This window comes from Diorhabda carinulata, chromosome 2 (genome assembly GCF_026250575.1).
Source record: "Diorhabda carinulata isolate Delta chromosome 2, icDioCari1.1, whole genome shotgun sequence".
In the NCBI taxonomy this organism is placed as follows: domain Eukaryota; kingdom Metazoa; phylum Arthropoda; class Insecta; order Coleoptera; family Chrysomelidae; genus Diorhabda; species Diorhabda carinulata.
In genome coordinates, this window is record NC_079461.1 from 5,098,407 (window position 1) to 5,119,020 (window position 20,614).

Consider the following 20,614-nt stretch of genomic DNA (forward strand, 5'->3'; position numbering starts at 1 on the left):
TCACCACTTTTCAAGAAAATTAAAACAATCTTTGAAATTATGGGAATGTCTTGGACTTATATGTTTCAAACAGTTCCGGAGTATTAAGTAACTGCGTAATCAAATAGACAAAGCACAAGGGAAAAGAAGAATAATCTAACCAACCGAACAATCGATCCAACGATATTTTATATAAACGTCAGTAGATTGTTTTATCGAAAATATTTTTTTGGTTTAAAGCAGAGTACAAAGCAAATATATTTATTGAAGAAAAGAAAATATTTATATACCGTGCTCCACGACGTGCTTTACTAATAGGAGTTTTTGTAAAAATGTTTTGATTAACTTAACCTTGAAGAAATTTTATTTTTCCATATTATTATTGCTCCCGACCTTTGTATCGTATTCAAGTTACCTGAACGCATATTTTTTTATTAAACTCTAATTTATATGTCAGAGTTTTTAAGAAAGTAATCGAATAATCAACAGTCCAATGATTTTTTAAATTCTCCTGGAAAATTCGAGACTTTTTGGAAAATTTGGTTAAACATTAGTACTATTTAGGGAAGTTTGCGAAAGTATTTGGTGAAGTCTGGGATCTGTCTCGAATATTAGAGAAATTTTTTTAGTTTCAGGATCTTTTTAGAGATTAAAGAAATGTTTTGGTGTAGTACTTGACTTCTTGGAACATCAAGGAAGTTCCATCTTCGAAATTTTGCAAAATTCTTAACGTTTTTGGAAAATTGGATAAGTAAATTTATTATGCAGACATTTTTGGAAAATTCACATTCTATGAAAGTTTAGACAATTCAGACACAATCCTCGAAATTTTAGCAGGGTTCTGGACATTTTTAGACACTAGAGAAATTTGTCGATCCATTTATAGAAAATTGTTTTGACGATCTACGAAATTTTGAGAATGCCCAGAAGTTTCTAGAAACTCCAGACCCTCTCTTCGAAATTTTGGCTTTTTTGGGAAATTGGAGAAATATTGAGAATACTTGTCGAAACCTAAAACTTTTTTAGAGCATTCAAATGATTTTCAAAAACCCAGAAGTTTCTAGAAAATTGAAACACCCTACGAAATTTTGAGTTCCTGGGCTTTTTTGGAAAATTAGAGAAATATTGAGAATGTTCAGAACTTTCTCGAAAATTCGAAATTTTGACAAAGTTCTGGATTTTCTTAGAAAATTGGAAAATTTTTGCAAAACCTCAAACTTTTTTACAGCAATCAGATGATTTTCAGAATTTTCGGAATGCCCAGAAGTTTCTAGAAAATTTAGACATTCTCTTCGAAATTTTGGCTAAGCCCTAGGCTTTTCTTGTAAAATTAGAGAATGCTTTCTCGAATATTCGAAATTTTGACAACGTTCTGGAGCTTCTTAGAGAATTGGAAAACTTTTTCGAAACCTAAAGCTTTTAGATGATTTTTGACATTTTGGGAATGTTTAGAAGATTCTAGAATATTCACACACAATCTTCGAAATGTTTCTAGCTTTCTACACTTATTTTTTGAAAATAAAAGCAATTTTTTAGCCTTTTTGTAAACATTCATTAAGAAAAAGTCTAGAATCTAGATCGTCCTAAGAGATTTTTTCAAACTCTTGGCAAAATAGTGGATGATTTATGAAAATTTGAGGAACTTTTTAAAAAAATTAAAACAATCCTCGAAATATTGGCAACTACAGAAATTTTTTAATTGTTCAGTAAACGTATTTTGGCCCTTTATTGATAATTTGACATTTCATAAGATTTTTGACCAATGTTTACACTTTTGAGAAAAACTGGAGAAATTTTTCGAAAAAACGTAACTTTTTTTCAATTTCAGGATTTGCCAAGTTTCAACAGTTTTTTGCATAATAATAATTCCATAATGTGTATATTCTATGTGTAAACAAAGTCAATGAAAGTAGATAATATTCTCCCACAGAAATTTTTCAAAGAAAAACAATCGCGTGCGTCTCGGCGTTTTACCATTTACTTAATGAAATTAATTTGAAAAAGGTCATATATTTTCCAGTAAACATATTGATATTGAACTGCACCTACCTTGAACGATCTTTATCAGTTTTATATCTTTCCATCCAAATTTTCATTCAAGCTATACTCATATATTTTTATACTTTTCAATCTACCTAAACTCGCAATATGATTTCCTAATTAAGCAAAAAGATTCCTCCCCCTGAATGATAAATTTCCAGTGTTGCCAGATCGTTTTTATATACAAAGCGGAAAATGATAAATAATTTTCAATAATTCCCGTAGCTTAAAAAAAAAACAAAGTAGAAATAAACTATATAATAAAACAAATATTAATTTAATACCAAATTCAGAGGAATAGTTAAGAGATTTAACACAGCATCGAATATTTTTCACCTTTCACTTTCACCCAAATAATTCTTCATGTACACGAAAAAAATGTATGAAATAATAGGAAAGATATGTTACAATTTATGTACGGAGGAAAGAGAATGGGAATCTGAACTGTAAATTTCATTTATTTCTATTTAAAATCTATTGTACCCAAACCTCAACACATTCGCCAATTAAGGAATTCGACGCCATTTTAGTACAAGTTAGCAATTAACAGTTTAATTTGACTTCAATTATTTTGTTATTATATATATTCTTGACCTAGAAATGTTTGATTTATTTATCATACACACTTCGATTGCCTAACTCCTGCATTGTATTAACATTTAATTAGATCATATTTAAATTTTTGTTCGTATTCGTTTTTGAAATATGTATTGATTTCTATTTGAAGGTTGTCTGATTGCCTTCCATATATCTATAATATGATGAACAGATATGTAAATTGATTAACTTAATCAATCTAATAGGTAGTACCTATTTTGATTTTCATCCATAGAATTCCAACCTCACTTTTTTGGGTTAAAGAATTTTGTGCAACAATATGTACATACCTTGTATAAACATATTTCTATTATCCATTATAATCTGATTTTTATTTGGTATTTAACAGAGAAGTAGCATTCAAAAAAGTATAGGTATTTATTCAAGGTTTATTAGGCCGCTACAAATAACAAACACAACAAAATAACTTAAAACTTAAATACCTTTTTATCTAAATCCTTATTTGAAGTATGTAACAACACATTACTAAACACTACGATGCAACAACACTGATTACATATATCTATTTCGTAAAATTCACATGGTATAAATCGCGCGAAAGAGAAAATAAAAAACAACAAATTGATAGTCGATCCGTGTTGCAAACACGTGTACTGTACGTAGACGTTTGTTGTACGTGCGCTGCGGGTGCCGATATTCGGTAAAAAATACTCGACGCGACGTTGCCAACCTAATATAATCGTCGAAACTAATCACCAAATCATTTAAGTGCGAAATCGATAAAAAAATTTATTTTTCCTTATTTTAAATGGAACGGAAACTAATATATTTATCAAAAATTATAATTAAATTAAGACAAGACTTTATCAATAAGTTTGCATTACATTTTTATTCATATATAACCTCAAATGTCTCTAGTTATGAATGTGTAATTAACAATTCTTCACAAACACAATTTTAGTTTTATTCCAGGATGCGCATTAGTTTTTTATTTATTTTTTGTTTTAAAAATAACTACGTTATTAATCGAAAGGGAAGCGGTTAAATTGTACACATCATACAAATAGGATTTCGCGCATTTTCCAAGTCATCGACCTTTACGAACGCTGTTTGGATTCAGCAAAACATTAACTAATCGACAATGAAAGTATCGATGTCATATTAATCTTTTTTTAAATAATTTCAAATAAAAAGAATTCAACGTTTTTAATTGAAGTGAAAATATTCGTATATAACGTTGATAATTATTTAGATATTATTCATTTTGTTTTATAGTATTTACTTATACGAGGGCAGGTAAAAAAACGACTGTAAGACAATCGGAAATTGGGAATCTAGCTCGCATTAGCGATTATTTTACAAAAAATTCATGAGCTTTAGATAATCATAAAGACAAAAAAAAAGAACGAGAGAACTGTTTGGAAAATAGTAGGTAATTTGTCATTGAATAAATATCTTTCCCTACGATTTCGTTAAATCACGCCACAGACATTTGAAAATTGTTGAAAAACTTATTATTATTACACAAATTATTGTTATAAAAGTAGAAAGTAGACCAAGAACCAGTGACAACACTTTAGGTAGTATACAGCTTCGCAGACGATCGAAGAAAAGTCCAAAAAAGGAGGAGAACGGTAATTTTTCAAATTTCATTTATTGTCAGTATAGGGCTGAATATTTTATGAATTTCCATACATATAATATTTACATTTCATAATAAAAAAAAAATCATAAACATTTCCTTTATATTTGTTAAAATAATATAATTTATCAAAATTTGTCGGGATAAACTATCCAAAATTATCGATATATAAATCTGACCTCATAATTTACTTTGTTTTAATGCGGATATCGGAAACTCATTAATAAGAACAGTTCTACTTGAAACACTCACAAACTCTCGGTACCTATTTTCAACAATTTTTCTTCTAATCTTATAAAACAGGAAATTATAATTAGATATGGCAACGGTGTCGACGCGGGAGAGGCAGCAAAGCATCGGTGGCGTCGGTGACTTGCAGTGCGGAGATCGGAGACGGGCGACAACTAGGTCGATGAACAAATAATAACAAAACCCTAGGAGAAATGAACCGTACACCAGTGGCGGAGTTCGTGATTAAATTAACGCGACCTTTGGTACAGGGAGATTTTTAAAGGTTATTTTATCATTGTCACTAATACAATCAAAATCACAATGGAATACGAGTAGATATCATTACATGGTTATTTGAGAACTATAGTTTTGAAATGCGTACTTTTTGTAGAGCTCATATTTTATTTTTACTGTTTAACTGCGATACATTTACTTTATTGCCTAGGTAAATCTGATATACCAGGGCAAATAAGAGTTTTGAACTAGTTCGAAGGGGTATTTTAAAGGGAGGGAGACACATTAATTATACATATTGAATGTCAATAAAAAACAAAGATTAGAACCTAATCTAACCAACCCCTTCTATTGTGTCAAATTTTGAACTGGTAGCTCTGATGAGAATTTTTCGCCGAGTGTGGCGTGTTTATATGTCAAAATATGGCCGCCGTGATTGCACGTGATATGATGCCAAAATATGGCTGCCGTGATTATTACATGGATGGTTACATCGCGGAATTTCTGTTTAGGCGCTGTTATGTAATTGTTAATTATTTTGTGATTGTTGATACTACATGATAATAAACAAAATAACCTCTTATGGATGTATGAAGAAATCATAAAACAGTAAAATAAAATTATGTTAAAAATGAAATATATTTTTTTTTTCGATCACCTCTTAAAAAAATGTTTCCCCCACCTAAACATAGCTTATCTTATTTTTGGTTTGGGACGAAGCCCCACTTCTCAATATTTACCAAAGATTTAAGCACACACTCTGATTATTTGAAATTTAAAATTGAAAATATACAGGGCGTTTCAAAAAAAGGTAACCCAGATATAAAACTGAAAAATATTTCGGGTTTCCTTAATAAAAATGTTTATATTGACACTAAAGGGCGTTGAGGAAAAAATAAACACACATTTTTAGGAATATGTAGCAGAAAAAATGCTCTAAGTAATAATAATATCACTAATAAATAGTTGATGTTTTCTAAAATGATATTATAGGCCATTTATTTACCAAAGAAAATTGCCATGCTAAAGAGAACTATCTCAGAAATCGATTTACTGTAATATACTTTTGTAGTAGCACCTCTTCATCAGAAAATGGTCAAGCCAGTCTGATAGAAAGATTATATGGAGATGAGCAGTTGAATGATCGCCAAATCCAGACGATCTCTATTGGTTAAAGTGGATTTTTATCAAGTATTACAAGAAAGGACAGTCCCCAATCCAAAGTTTACCTTTACATGACAAGGTACATAAATGTCAAACTCCAATGCACACGAGGATCCACGAATTGAAACCAACCCTCATAGAAAGTTGATGTTTTAAATTTAAATTTTAATTGTCTCACACATTCGCATCAACTAGTTCGACCATCTGGAATGATTTAAACCTTAATAACACGGATAAACAAGACTTTCCGCTCAAAAAACAAATGTGGCTGATTCTGGTAATTGTTCTTTACGTAACCACTGATTTTCCATGTTCGGGTTGTATAGATACACTCATTTTCATCGCAAATAATGCCTCTATGTATGTACGTATGTATGGATTTGAGATATATTGAGTGGCCCTTTCTTGCTGCGATACTGGAGAAGCCAGTGTTTACAACTAAACCATTAATCCCACTCCTTTTAAAAAGTCTATATTATGGTATGTCTTTAATTACCAGAGATCTTCGTCTTCTATTTCATACGCAGTCAGGTGTAGTTCCTTAGAGTTTCACACTTCGAGAGAATGTGGATAGACGTTTCGTCTTCTATGCAACAAAATCTGCACGCCGCATTATCTGCTAAGTCTAGCGCCTTCAGGTGTTTGTTGAGGCGACAGTTCCCCGATAGGCCTCCTATTAGTATTCGTAGATAGTTCTTATTTAGGTTGATACATTCAGCAGATCTATCTGGTTATAGTTTCCCGGGAAAGTCTTTGCCTGTCTCAGCTCCTGTAGGTTGTCCCAATAATTGGTTTTGCACCTATCTATCTTCTTTTCCAGTGATTTTTCCTGTAGCTAGTACCACAGAAGATTTCGGGTCCCATAAAGGGTTAGTCTGCTTTAGCGAGCTTATCAGCTATTTCATTTCTCTTCGCTTCGATATGTCCCGGAATCTATTGTAGGGTAATTTTATTTTTCTTGCCTAGCTCGTTGAATTTTCCTAGGCAATCCCAAACGAGTTTGGATTTTATGATATTGGAACTTAGAGCTCTAATAGCTGCTTGACTATTGGACAGATTGATGATCTCTCTAATTTTTCAATTGCATAAATATCTGCTTGGTGCGCTGCCCGGGCGTTCAGAGTGTTTGGTTTTGGGCTCCTACACTCCTATTCCTGCTGTTTTTGATACATCCTAATACCATTTAATGGCATTTCTGTTCTTTTCTTGTATAGTGTTTTGATCCTATTTGCTTTTACAGTTTATTATTAAGGTGGAGGTCTTTTCAAGTCTACTAAAAACGATCTTTCATAGTAGAGCTGTTCATATACACAAAAGAGAATAATTTAAAAAAAAAAGCAATTGTACTCTCAACTTGTTGATAATTTGAAACTTCTGAGAGGATACGGGAAACTGATGACAAATTTTAATAAAAGGGAACGGTCGGTATCTGTATACGTCTATAGAGGTTAACGACCTCTTTGTCTGGATATAAGTTCAATGTCCATGTTTCTCTAGGGATTAGTGATTATAACAATACGTTAATTGGGGTGGAGACTGAATAATATTTTAATTGAATGTGGTGATTAAAAATAGAAATGATTCTAGCTAATTTATACGATGCGTTTTTGAAAATTAAGACACAAATTATTACATATTTTGCATATTCCATATGAATACGTTGAAATACTTAAATTATTATACTGGAGTTATACAGTTTTTATGGAAAACAATTGGAGAAAATGTTAAATTTTATTTCTTCATTGTAAAAAGTACAATAATAATTTATAATATACGGGGGTTGTCTGAAAAGTTTTCGACCTTAACATTATGATAATTCAAAACTTTAATATAAGTAAATAACTTTTGTTCTGTTTCCTAATTTCAAAATTTTGCCTGCAGAAGAGACATTTTTATCAAACGAGGACGTTATCGAATACGTAAATGCTTAATTTGAGCAGAAAGACGGCGACCATTATTTAAAAGGGTTAATAGTATATTATCCACTAGTGAAGGTTATTATTCTCGAAGTTTATCGCCACGAGCAATAGCTAGTGAAATAAATCAGCGAGTAGAATACTATAATTTATCAACGACTACTAAATATTTTTGTCGAAACTCGTAACTTCTACATGCACCCATTATCCCAATTATTAAAGCAATAAATGTAATAAAATAACCATATGACAGATTTATTTAATACCCTACCTTTGTTGCAATGTGGAAAATTTTGGAAAAAAGGAATTTATTTTTCAACGTAATCTTACTTTCCCCAGCGATTTTCTATAAGTTCGATACCCTTTTTATAATAAGCCATTAACTTCTGACATCACCTCTTCATTGTTGGAAAATTTTTTAGAGTCTGGAAACAGAAAATAATAACACTTTCTTCCCCCTAGCCAAATGCGGCCGTTTATGCTTGATTTCTTTGCTCAAACTTTGTAATAAGTTCGCATAATACTCGCCGTTGGTAGTTTACCCTTTTTCAAAATAGTCAATGGGAATTATCCCAAAAAAAACTACGTCATGACTTTGCCTGCAGATGGAAAGGTCTTTGCCTTCTTTGGTGTATGTTTTTCCTTTTCAGTCCATTGTTATGATTGTTCTTTTATTTCGAGTGTCAAGTGATTCAGTCGACGAATCATCTTGTACCGCTTTTTGGATTTTCTTCAATATTTCGCCACCTCATTTGATTGACCACTGCGATGCTTGTCTTTGCAGGTCCTGCGGTCTGGTTTAAACTCTACTGCCTAATATTTTACTGTTGGAAACGAAGGGGCAATCTCACCACAGTAGAATCTAGTACAGCTTTTATATTGGTTGAGCTAATGCCTTTCAAATAAAAGTATTGAATCGCATACACACATGTTTGCACATTCACTATTGATTATTGCCAAGCAAATTCGAAACAACACGACGTCTTCAAATTTAAAACATATGCTGTATAGATTGTGGTATTTTTCAAACAACTACCGCCATCTCAAGGTCAGAACAATTACTTCTGGGACCATTCTCGTATTTAACATCAGATGCTTTGGTTAAAAAAAATTGATATCTTCGATTAGAGAAAATTTTCAGTTTTTTAAGCTGAAAACCTGCTTTCCGTCTTAGAATTCTCCTGATTTTTTATAATTTTTTAACTTCATACCTCGTAATATAATTATATTTTGCAGATAATACAGTGAGGTATACTAATAAAGACGATTCATGAAATGTAGTGGTTTTATTTTCCTTTTTCCACTTCAAAAAAGATTCATACGCTATATTATATACTTTCATGAACTTTTCCAACGATAAATTTAATGAAGCAACTTCAGCACCATCTAATTTCTAGTGGTGTTGAGAAAGAGTCATTTTATTTTTTTACATCCATTTTTAGTCGATTTTCTATTTGAATTCATCACAAAATATAATAAACATTGAGAAATCTACGCTTACAAACAATAATATTGATAGGTTTCAGTCAAATTTATTTTGTTTTTAAAGCTACTTCGATTTATACATTTTTTCAGTTGAGAAACAGATCTACGACTTCCATATTTCAATTAAACGCTTCGAGTATTCCAACGGCAGAATCCCGGGTTCGATTCTGGTACAGGAAAATTCATTTTTTGAAATTTTTTATAGTAAAACAATATTATAACTAAAACAACGAAGCATCTGAGAGCTGTGAATAATGGATTCATCAATAATTGCTATTAATAATGGATATTATTTAAGTCGAGCAAATAGACAATCTCATGACTTTCCAAACCTCTTAGGTACAAAACGATAATAGGACCAGCACTAAGCAGAACGTGGATATTCCATATACTAACAAAAATTTGATATAAGATAGAAAGAAAAAGATATTAGGGAGGACTTAGGACTTATTAAAAAGATACTGAACAAAAGTGTTAGAAACCCGATATTTTCAATCTAAAACTATCGTTTTTTTACCAAATTCTTTAATACTTACTCTTCAGGAAGACCTCCTGATATTTTTGTAGGCTGCTTAACGGTAGGAACTAAACCAACTGCTAATAGAACAGCGATAGCACTATCTTCGACTGTTTCTTCCTCTTTCAAAAAATCTGTCGGTAAGTTTTTCAGTGGCACCGCCCCCTTTTTCAAACGACACCGACTCGGCAATCCCAATATTTCGTGTTGGACGTCTCTTTCGTAGCTGTCGTCGTCGAAATGTCGCGAACAAATCCTAGCAGTCGCACAATTGTTCAAATGTTTACCGCAAGCTTGGATCCAGCTTGCGCGTATCTTGGAATCACCGGGGAAACGGTGGTAACGAATCGAACCACCTTTCGTTTTTCTGTGGGTACTATTACAACCCACTACTGCACATTGAGGCATATCTCAAGTTCATTTGGAATGTGATTTTTTTTTGGTTATTACAGTTTTCGAAAAAATGCTAAAGACCCATTTTGTTTGCTGTTTAAAAAAATACGTCAAAATAAAATTGTAGAGCTTAAAATTCTCTACAGAAATAGTCCCTATAATTTTTTCTCCAAGTATCATCGAAGTTAATTGTCGTTATGGTTTGTTTTTGATGGCTATAGTAACACGACAAAGAATATTAAAACTACAGAACAACTTCGTCGAACTACTAGAGTTCCGACAAGATCTTTGAAGTATTTAGGACAGTTTTTCCAAAACAACACTTCCATGTTAAGGGACAAATTAACAGCTGAAAATATTAAAGTAAAACAAGCTGATGTCATTATAATTGGAACAGCAACAGAAGAATTCAATGCAACAAACACAACAATTGTACGGCGTGAAGATGTTAATTTGCTGATACTACTTACTGCAAGGACTCGGTTTAATAAAATTATTTAGTTTCTGAAACCTGGAAAGGCTTAACAGCGAACAGAAACATAGGGGCAAAACTTCAGTGATAAAATGCTATCAAGTTTAACATGACAAGGGATCAACTGGACCCTGAAGACTGGGGGTGGAAATTAATACATAATACTTTGCAATCGATTCAAACTTTCCTCTACACTTTTTGACGCAATTTCAAGATAGGTTGTAGTGCCAAATCGGCTGTAGAAAAGTACCAATTGCCAATGTCAGTCTTGTTCAAATGTCCAATTGAATACAACAACTGATTCATCTTCATTTGAACAACTTATGAACATCCAGCAAGAGAAGGAAGAAAAAGAAATCGAAAAAGGAAGTTTAAGTTGACTATGAAGAGTATGATTCAGATTAAAATTGGAATTAATAACCAAAATCAATATCGTTTCTAAAAATTACGATATAGAGGTTCGTGGAACAGACGTAACGGGGAAACAAAGTTTAAACGCGTTGGGTATACAGGTGGTGTGGAGATGTGTGCTTATTATGGAAGGAAGGAACGATTATACGGAGAAAAAATTATGTAGACCACTACAACTTTGGTTTGAGGAATTTTTCACACCTTTAACTTCAAATCACTTTTAGGGCAAATCCAATATTAGGCCTTGTCGGAATTTTTGTTATTTTAATTGTATAGATTGACCTAACAATGAAACAAGGAATTGTTTTTGTTTGAGATCAATTAAATTTTTTTTGTGAATAAAATAAAATTCAATTTCATGAATCTTCATTCTGTATTCTATATTGATAGAGGTGTACACTAAATTTCTTGTTTATTCTTTTCAAATGTTACACACTAGTTCAAGATAATGTGTATAGTAATCATGAAAAATACGAAAACGAAATTATCTGATTGAAAAATATCTTTTAACTGGAGAACGTGTATATTCAATGACCTACTATTGCTTATCTTCTATATTTACTTTTAAAACAAACAAACTATTCGACTATAACATTTCGTAACCTCGTTTAAGTGATAACTATAGTTACGGTGGATAAAATGACCTTAGAATTAATGATGAAATAATTTTGAATAACACTTGAATACGTTTGCTTACTACAATTCATGAAATATTTCTTATATCGTATCATTTATTTATTACAATTTATATATATACGAGATAATTAAGTAACGAAAATTTTGTTTTCTTTGCGATTTTTCCAACAACTTTGTCGCCGGGTTTCAGAGTCATATTGGAAGATGCAATCATACACTAAAATCCTCATCCAGTTCCGTCTATCGGCTCGAATGCACTTCAGACCCAGCTCTGTTTGTTCAGTGGCGAAAATACCCATGACCAAAAAGGCGAATAGGATAGATGTTCAATGGCTTACATACAAAGTGGTCCCCGTAGTATTTGGATAGTGAAAATATATTTTTATCCAAATGTGTTAGTTTTGAAGTACTTACAATTTAGAAAAAAAATCCCATCTTCATGAAATATATGAATTTGTACTTCATTTTTGTGATCTCCATGACTATAATTCGCGAATTGCATTTTGGATAGGTTAACTACCCACCTTTTTCACCAGACATAGCTCCTAGTGATTTATCTTGTTTCTCTTCACGTTTATAAGGTTAGATCAGATTAAAAAAGTGTATTACACTGAAATTGCGTTAAAAAATCAAACTGATTGAGGAGTGTCTTTTTTTGTTGGGTCGGTAAATCATTCCACACAACCCTCGTATAAAAAACCATTTGTTTCAGATGTCTAACCTGGATTGATATTTTGGAAAAAAAATAACTATCCAATTAATATCGTAGGGTAATTAGATTATTTGTATTATTAGAGATAATAAATACTTGAAAGCTATTTTTAGTTTTGTTTTTCGCAGAATGGTTAAAATGTTTTGATTTAAATATAGGTACATCGACAATATGCTAATGGAACTGTTCATATTTTGACCCCCCCTAGTAATGAAGCAGTACCAGAACGTCATAATATATATATATATATATATATATATATATATATATATATATATATATATATAAACATTTTATATTTCCATAATATTGTGTATGTTTTCACCAGTTAATTTTCATTTATTATAAAATAGAATAGCATCATTACTCTCAGCGTAATTATTTTAATTTTGCAACACATTATAAACAATTTTTTTTATCAATTCCATCCAAATAGAATTTTAAACAGCAAACAAATCAAGTCCTTACATTTGTGCACAAGACTTTATGCACTTTCTAATGTATCCATCCCATATGAAACAATTAATAAAAGAGATTCACACGTGTTAGGCAACAAAGTCCAAGGAAACATACAATCACACGCGTATAATACAAACACAACACTTTTTCAATAATATAAAAAACATAAACAGACTAGAAATGTTCGGATGCAAGCTACAGGAGACCTAGACCGCGTTACTTCGTATTGCGACAAATGGTCCAAAAGCCGCACCCCACCATACAGTTGAGCACCGGTGACGTCACTAACGACAACTCCACATAGACGGTGTTGCCGGATCTGCGGAAATCACCGAACAACCGCAAGATAGTGTGCAGGAAATTCCAGTCTATATGCGGATCGATTCGATTAGAGTGCAATACACTTTTTAGAAATATTCAAGATTATAACGTATAGAAGCAGGTATAAAAATATTCGACTCTGTTTTCAGCCTTGTATTTCGATACGTCTATATGTGTTATATATTTATAAAACATTCAATATACAGTGTGGTTTTGTTTATACTGACACTTCCTTATCCATTTATAATTATAATCATTAAATGGTATGAATAATCTGCATAATTTTGGTAGTACTAGAAAGTAGAGGCAAGTGACAATGTACATATGGCTGAGGTGTACAAAATGGAGAACAAACCCATTTTCTTCATTTCCGTTTAATTACCATTAAACGACATTTACCAACGATGTTGGTAATTTTAATTTTTGGTGAATATTTTGTTGGTTCTCGAGTATTCCAAGGTCAGAGAGTTTGAAAAAATGGATGTCGGGACAGAGCTACACAAGTCAAAATGCAAGAAAATTAATGATTGGACAATGGGAGAAAAAGGAGCAAGAAACATTTTTTACTTTGCCTTTGTTATAGGGTTACCTAAGGAATATATGTGAATCCTTTCCAATATAAAAAAAAAGAGGAAGAAGAATGACATATTATAGTTGCTTTTTCCTTAAAAATATAAATATTCAGAATTAAAATAAATAAAGGTTAAATTTTATGAATCATCTTTGTCGGTTACACTAGTAATATCAATACATCTGACAACGTTACTATTGCATTGCTCATCGATTGGTATAATTACATCCAGAGGGATAAGAGTTATAACATGGACTTGAGCGTTCCCTAGAATGGGAGCTGTACATCTAACGATAAAAGATGCGTCATCCATATATCCGGTAAAGTTATATGTACCGGGTAAGATATTTAGATAGAATTTTTGCTGATGACACTGACCTTGGTCAGCTCATGTTTCAGGAAGTGACATATCAATTCTTGGTAAAGAATGGAGCGACAGTGCACGTCTAATTTTTAATAATTTTAAGTAATTTGAGTGATTACTCGTTAAGGATGGTTAAATACTGAAGTTATGTGTCATTAGCAGGCCCGGATCAAATAGGTGCGGGGCCCCCTCTTTACATATTTAATATAATTCAAATTCAATATATATATATATATATATATATATATATATATATATATATAAAAGGAGTTTTCATTGTGGGATTGTGGCAAAATACCAAACAGTACTAACTCTAATATATTCTCAAGCACATGATTACTTATGTTTCATTTGATAATCAATAAACTTAATTTTTCTATGGAGCGTCTTTACTTTTTAAAAATAAAGGAAATTTGAAAGGCCGCTGTTCTTAACTAATTATTGTTTAGACGATGAATACATAAATATTCGAAAGGTCGGAAATATATTAGAGTTAGTACACTTTGTTGTTTAATTTTGCCACTATCCCACTACGAAAACATTGATGATATCTAGCTGGCAAAGACTTCGTTCCAATTTAAATATATATATATATATATATATATATATATATATATTTATTTAAAAAGCGTTTTCGTATGGGGAATGTGGTAAAATTAAAAAATTAAACACCAAAGTGTACTTACTTTAATATATTCCGAGCTTTCGAAGATTCTTTATCTGGGAAATAATTATTTGAAATTCGGTGGTTTTTAATTGCGTTTATTGTAATGCGTAGTTGTTTGTAAAAACATAAAATTCATGGATTTCAAAATTCAATATTCAAAGCGTCAATTTGAATGTTTTGTGAATGTTCATACGAAGAAAATATAGAGAAAAAAGCCCGTTACCAAATATTATTAAAAATAAAACTGTAGGAGAAGGAAAAAGAAACTTTAATCAAGGTATTGATGCCAAAAATGATTTCCAAAAGCCATAAACGTATCGAAGAATAGGTATATACGAGGTATGTCAGAGAAGTTATTGAAATAACAAAGATTCAGTTTGGGATAATCCTTATCATCTCGTAGCGCTGCTGTTGCAATTAATCGAGACTGAAGTTGAACTCACTTTACCTTCAGTCTCTGAAGACGATAACATGGTTATCGAAACACGCCTCAGACAGTGTAATCGTGAGTGTTGGTGTAGTGGTGGTGAATTCAGAATGATTTGGTTGTTAAAATGTATCAACGTTTCTCGTTGTATAAGCTTCATATAAGTACAGTTTTAAAACGTACCTTACCTTACTAATGTTGTACATGATGCAACTTGTTTAAAATAATGTATTAAGGTGTTTGCTTTGAACATAACCAACGGTCTTACATGAACCCTTGGTTTCCAAATGATAATATTGGGATTTTTTTGATAAGAAATTTAATTTGAATAATTGTTTTATTGAAGTAGCCAACTTAGTGTAAATATGGTTTTTTGAACACTATGTATATCTATAATATATAATAAGTGGCATTATCACGTAACGAAAAAATATCATATATTAAAAGCAACGTAACTATATACGATTTATATAAAATTTTGACAGATAACATGAGAAATATAGCGGAAATTAAGAAAATGATGAAAGTTATGAGAAAAGTGTCGTTTATTTTTGGGTCACACTATGTAGTTAATGAAACCTTATCTTTAAAGTTGTTTAAAATTAGAAATAAATTGAAGGTCTTATGCATACACAACTGCATAATACATGGAGGTCATTTCCTAGAAAAATTAGTATAATATAAAAACACAATATAAACAGATTGTCCATGAAAACTTGCTACTTTATGAAAAGCACAGTTGATATTGTTGTTTACGACTCAGTATTTTGGAATGCGCATGGTATAAAATTAATCGCCTATGTCAAAAAGGAAAAAACTATAAACAGCGACTATTCCGTAGCCATATTGGAGTATTTGAAAGATGAAATCGCGAAAAAACGGCCCAAATCGAAGAAGAAGGTGATGTTTCATCAAGGCAATCAAGGCAAATGGAAATGGTGGCAAAGTTGCATGAATTGGGTTTTCGCTCACCCCGTATTCTCCGGATATGGCTTTCAGTGACTTTTTTCTATTCTTAGATGTCAAAAATAAGGAAGACGGTGGCAAATTTATATATATAAACAATTTTTGAGCATTTCAATCATACGAGTATCTTGCATGCACTTGAAAAAGCTTTTCCACACACTTCATTTTCGAATGCTCCTTAATTGTGAGCATCTTTTATCCTGGATAGTAAGTTCTCCGTTCTAATAGTGTAAAACACAATACAGCTTCCTTCGGCAAAATCTCCAAATTATTTCTCCATATTTGGAAAATGTAAAATTTTCTTAGCAAAATTCTCCCATGTTAACTCGGGGTATATATGCCCAATAACCATTCATCTATTCCGTGCCTACAGATGCAGATATGTAGTCTAGAAAATTCGAATTGCAGATATTACATTGGCGACCAATTTACATCCGTCCAAAACCTCTTAATATGGAAACAAGATTTGAATGAAAAATCCAAGACTGTTCCTCTTAATCCGACATGGTTGGTCATCCATCAACACGTGGTTTCAAAAGACAAGAGACTTGAAAAAAGTTACGTCAAATACTATTAATATTGACTAAAACGTTTTAATGACTGTTACCGTTCATTGAACCATAGACTTTAACGAAAAAGCTTAACTCAAGAGAAAGGTTGCAGGAAGAAATCAACGAGGCCATTGGGAAGCATGAGTAAATGTAATATGTTTCAGAATACAATACAAACAATCAAAACGATATTTCTGGGTCACTTAATAGGAACATACAACAAATAACATAACACTCAATAAGTCTTGTGACTAACTACAAAAAATACATTTTTTGCCAAAAACCCATTTTATTCATAAACGTAATCTCATTCAAGAGCAATCCAATCATTCCAACGACTCAAAATAGGATTCAGCTTCAGCAATTGCTTCTTCATTTGAACTGAATTTCTTTATTTTGGCGAGAATTTTTTTGAGATCAACGAATAGCCAGTAGTCACTGGGACCAGATCATAATTCGTTAAATTTAACCATCGTTACCATAGACTTGTGCATCGGTGAAAGAGTGTTTGTTTTTCGACATATGAGGCCGATTTTCTTTGATTTTTGCATTCGAACGATCTAACAACTCTATGTAGTATTCGCTAATGATTGTATCTTCCTTTTGGAGCTTTTCGATGAATAAAATTCCATGTGCATCCCACAATACTGTAGCCATAACCTTCCCAGCTGACTGTTGCGCCTTTGGAAGCTTTGGACGTGGTTCACCGACTGTAATTTAGTCAGATGATGATCGTTTTGGATCCGAAGTGAAGTGATAGATCCATGTTTCATCTATTGTCACATATCGATGCAAATAATCTGATTTATTACGTGTAAACATGGCCAAACACTGCTCCAAATCATCAACACGATCGACTGTGAGTATACGCAGCACCCACTTTGAAAAAACTTTCTAATGGTCAAATGTTCATGCATAATTGTAAACATACATCCTTCTGATATTTTTACGGCCTCAGATATCTCACGCAATTTCCATTTACGATTAGATATAACCAATTTGTGGATTTCCGGATGACACTTTTGAAGCCATTACTGAGCTTGTGCACTATTTTTTTCATCAAGAAGTAATGATAAATTAACACACGAAAGTAGCTTCACCATCACTTTTTTCTGACTAATCGAAAAGTCATTAAATTTTACACATAGTCTTTGGAAAGTTGGTACTTTATAAACGTCATATGGATTTGACAATGACAGCGCCATCTGCGTGTCAGTCACACGACTTATTGAGTGATGTTATATGTACGATATGGAATTATTTTGTCGTTGACGAAGAATTTTAATTATTGTTATGAATGATTGAACTTATAAAGTGTTATATTGGACGACCAGAACGTTTACCATCATCTGTACGACCACTTTTAAATTCAACAAACCAATAACAAATGGTTCTTTCCGACGAAGTAGGACTTTTTTGATATTTTCTGGAGTAACAAACTCAAATGGACGACCAGAACGTTCATCATCATCGGTGTTTGTACGTTTAAATTCTCAGTGGTTCTTTTCGATGGAGCAGAGTCCGGATAACACTTTTGAAATCATTGCTGAGCTTGTACGGTACTTTTTTTATCAAGAAGCAATGATAAATTAACACACGAAATTGTTTTAAAGTCATTATTTTGAAAATAACAAAAATAGCATCACTTAATTGGCTGTCACTTTTTTCTGACTAATCGAAATTTCACACGTCTTTTGAAAGTTGGTACTTTATAAACGTCATATGGATTTGACAATGGCAACGCCATCTGTGTGTCAGTTACACGATTTATTGAGTAATGTTATATGTACAGTTCTCGTGTCGACTTTTGGTAGAACCGAGTTTTATTTGAGCATTAATATGATGTTTTTCCGGTATTTCTTTTTGTTTTCTTTATAGTTACTTAAAAAGACTTATATTTATATTTCTTGACCTGTGATCATTTTTTCAATTCGTAAATGTTAAATATAATCCTTGCTTAGTAAAGATTGGCATGTTCCCAATTCTTTTTCGTTCTAGTTTTCTTTCGATTCTTCGAAATAGTCATGACGTACTATCTTAATAGAGTGGACACTAAACTTTGTTTTTCTTTTCTTCGCCGTTTAATACTAAAATTGTTCGACGCGTTCAAATCGAGATCCTGATAAACACTAATCTAAATTGGTATATCTTCCATCCATAAACTGTGGCTATCACCTTCAAAGTATAATCACAATGCCGCTCATCGCCTTACGCTGGAAGTAGAAGGGCGACTTAAGGTAGTCGTCACGTAAAGCGTACCGAAGTATTAACAAGTATTATTTGATGTTTCGCCATACTATTGAAATACGTGGAATAAATTCCACACTGTAATATTTGCATTGTTCAACAAGAGAAGTTTTCTATTAACTTTATAGCTTTTTTAGTGTTTTCAGAGTCCTCCAAAATCACACGGACAAATTAATAAACAAACGCAAAGGTCATTTGGAGGTCAAAATTGCTTTGCCGAACGAAATATTATGCGGTTCGGTATGTATTTGGCCTCGTGCCACTTCTGCTGTGAACGCCACGGCGAGGCGGGTTCAAGGTTCCAATTGAAAATTGTGCCCTGCTAAAAGAACCTTGGAAAACTGAAATATTTTTATGTCTGCATTATCGGTTTACTATACTTGTTTCGTTTTAACGTTAGTAAATTATTATTTTAATCAAGAACAATGGAAACGGAGTTTAATACAGTATACAGGGAACACGGAAGTTTAAGAAATAAATTCTTCCATAGGAATTGAACGATCTGAAGTTTAATGAATTAGTCAGCTATATACAAATAATTCTAGACCAAGCGATAGTGGTAAAGTGATCTGAATTGTTCAAAATTCGAATATTACTTGTGTTTTTTAACACTCTAATTCTATGTTTGATTTTTTCATGAATAGAAAATTGTGTGTTATGACAAGGTGTCATCATGCATGTCGGTCATATCTCAGGAATGGTATATTACAGTTTCAGGGAAAAACTATAACCAAAGAATTACATGGAAATTATTTTCAGAATTTTAGGTGCACCACTAGAGGTCGTGTTTAAAATTATTGATTTAAAAACGCGGAATTTTCCAAAATTAACTCAATAAGTGGATTTTATATACGATAATCGAATTCTTCAACAAATTTTGCGCATTTTCCATTTCACAAGTTTTAGTCTATCTCCTCAAATAACAGGTGGAGGAGAGCGGGAACCTTGTTAGCTTAGCCGATTTTTATAAACTTGATGTTGTCTGAAGAAGTTTTTGTCCAGCAATACAAAATATATATTCTAAGCAATTTAATTGATAATGTAATTTTAGAGGCCGTTGTTTCATTTGGAGTATTAAAGTATTAAAGTGAGTCCTCTAAAAGTAATCTGAATTATCATTAAAATAGCGGTAACCTCATGTCGTCTATTAGGCTGGTTTACACATATTTAATTCCGGACATGTTGCATACTGGTTTAATTTTTGCTATGGACTAATTATCGCCTATTAGTTATTTTTATGTTTGTTTTTCAGTTTTTACAAGCTTTTGTCTACAGATTTAACAAGTTTTTGACAATAAAGCATTTCTCTCTCACTCAAAAAGAAATTTATTGTGGAAGAAAAGTTTTCGGCATAACCTACCTGCAGTGATTTAAATAATAATCATATTATTGTTGCTAGATGGCTAATATTACTAACAATGCGAAAAAATCATTAAGTTAACCATGTAACAAATTTAACAATTAACGGATTTGGTAACCAACTGGTTAATTAGTGGTGTCCTAGGTGTTCATAATTTGCTATACCTGAAATCATTAGCTGACGGGTGGATAGGACAGCAGTTTCAATTTCTGCCATTGAAATATTTCGTATTGTTTGTCGTATTCTTTCAATCATGTCATCTCTTGTCTCTTGGTGGAAATACAATCTTTT

The 20,614-nt window shown here is 32.0% G+C and overlaps 1 protein-coding gene across 3 annotated transcripts in view; it reads right to left on the reverse strand.

Annotated features, from left to right (window-relative positions):
* The window catches only part of LOC130903164 (uncharacterized), a 37,651-nt gene that overhangs the window by 12,404 nt on the left and 4,633 nt on the right, over positions 1-20,614 (reverse strand). Inside the window, exons 1-2 of one of the 3 annotated variants that reach the window (XM_057815386.1) lie at positions 12,859-13,149; positions 9,786-10,252 (exon numbers count right to left, since the gene is read on the reverse strand). The exons of 1 other annotated variant lie outside the window; for it this stretch is intronic. In XM_057815386.1, coding sequence (XP_057671369.1) covers positions 9,786-10,174 — 389 coding nt within the window. In that variant the 5' untranslated portion in view covers positions 10,175-10,252; positions 12,859-13,149. Of the gene's footprint in view, positions 1-9,785; positions 10,253-12,858; positions 13,150-20,614 lie in introns of those variants that run through there. One more of the 3 variants, XM_057815384.1, reaches the window with a different exon arrangement.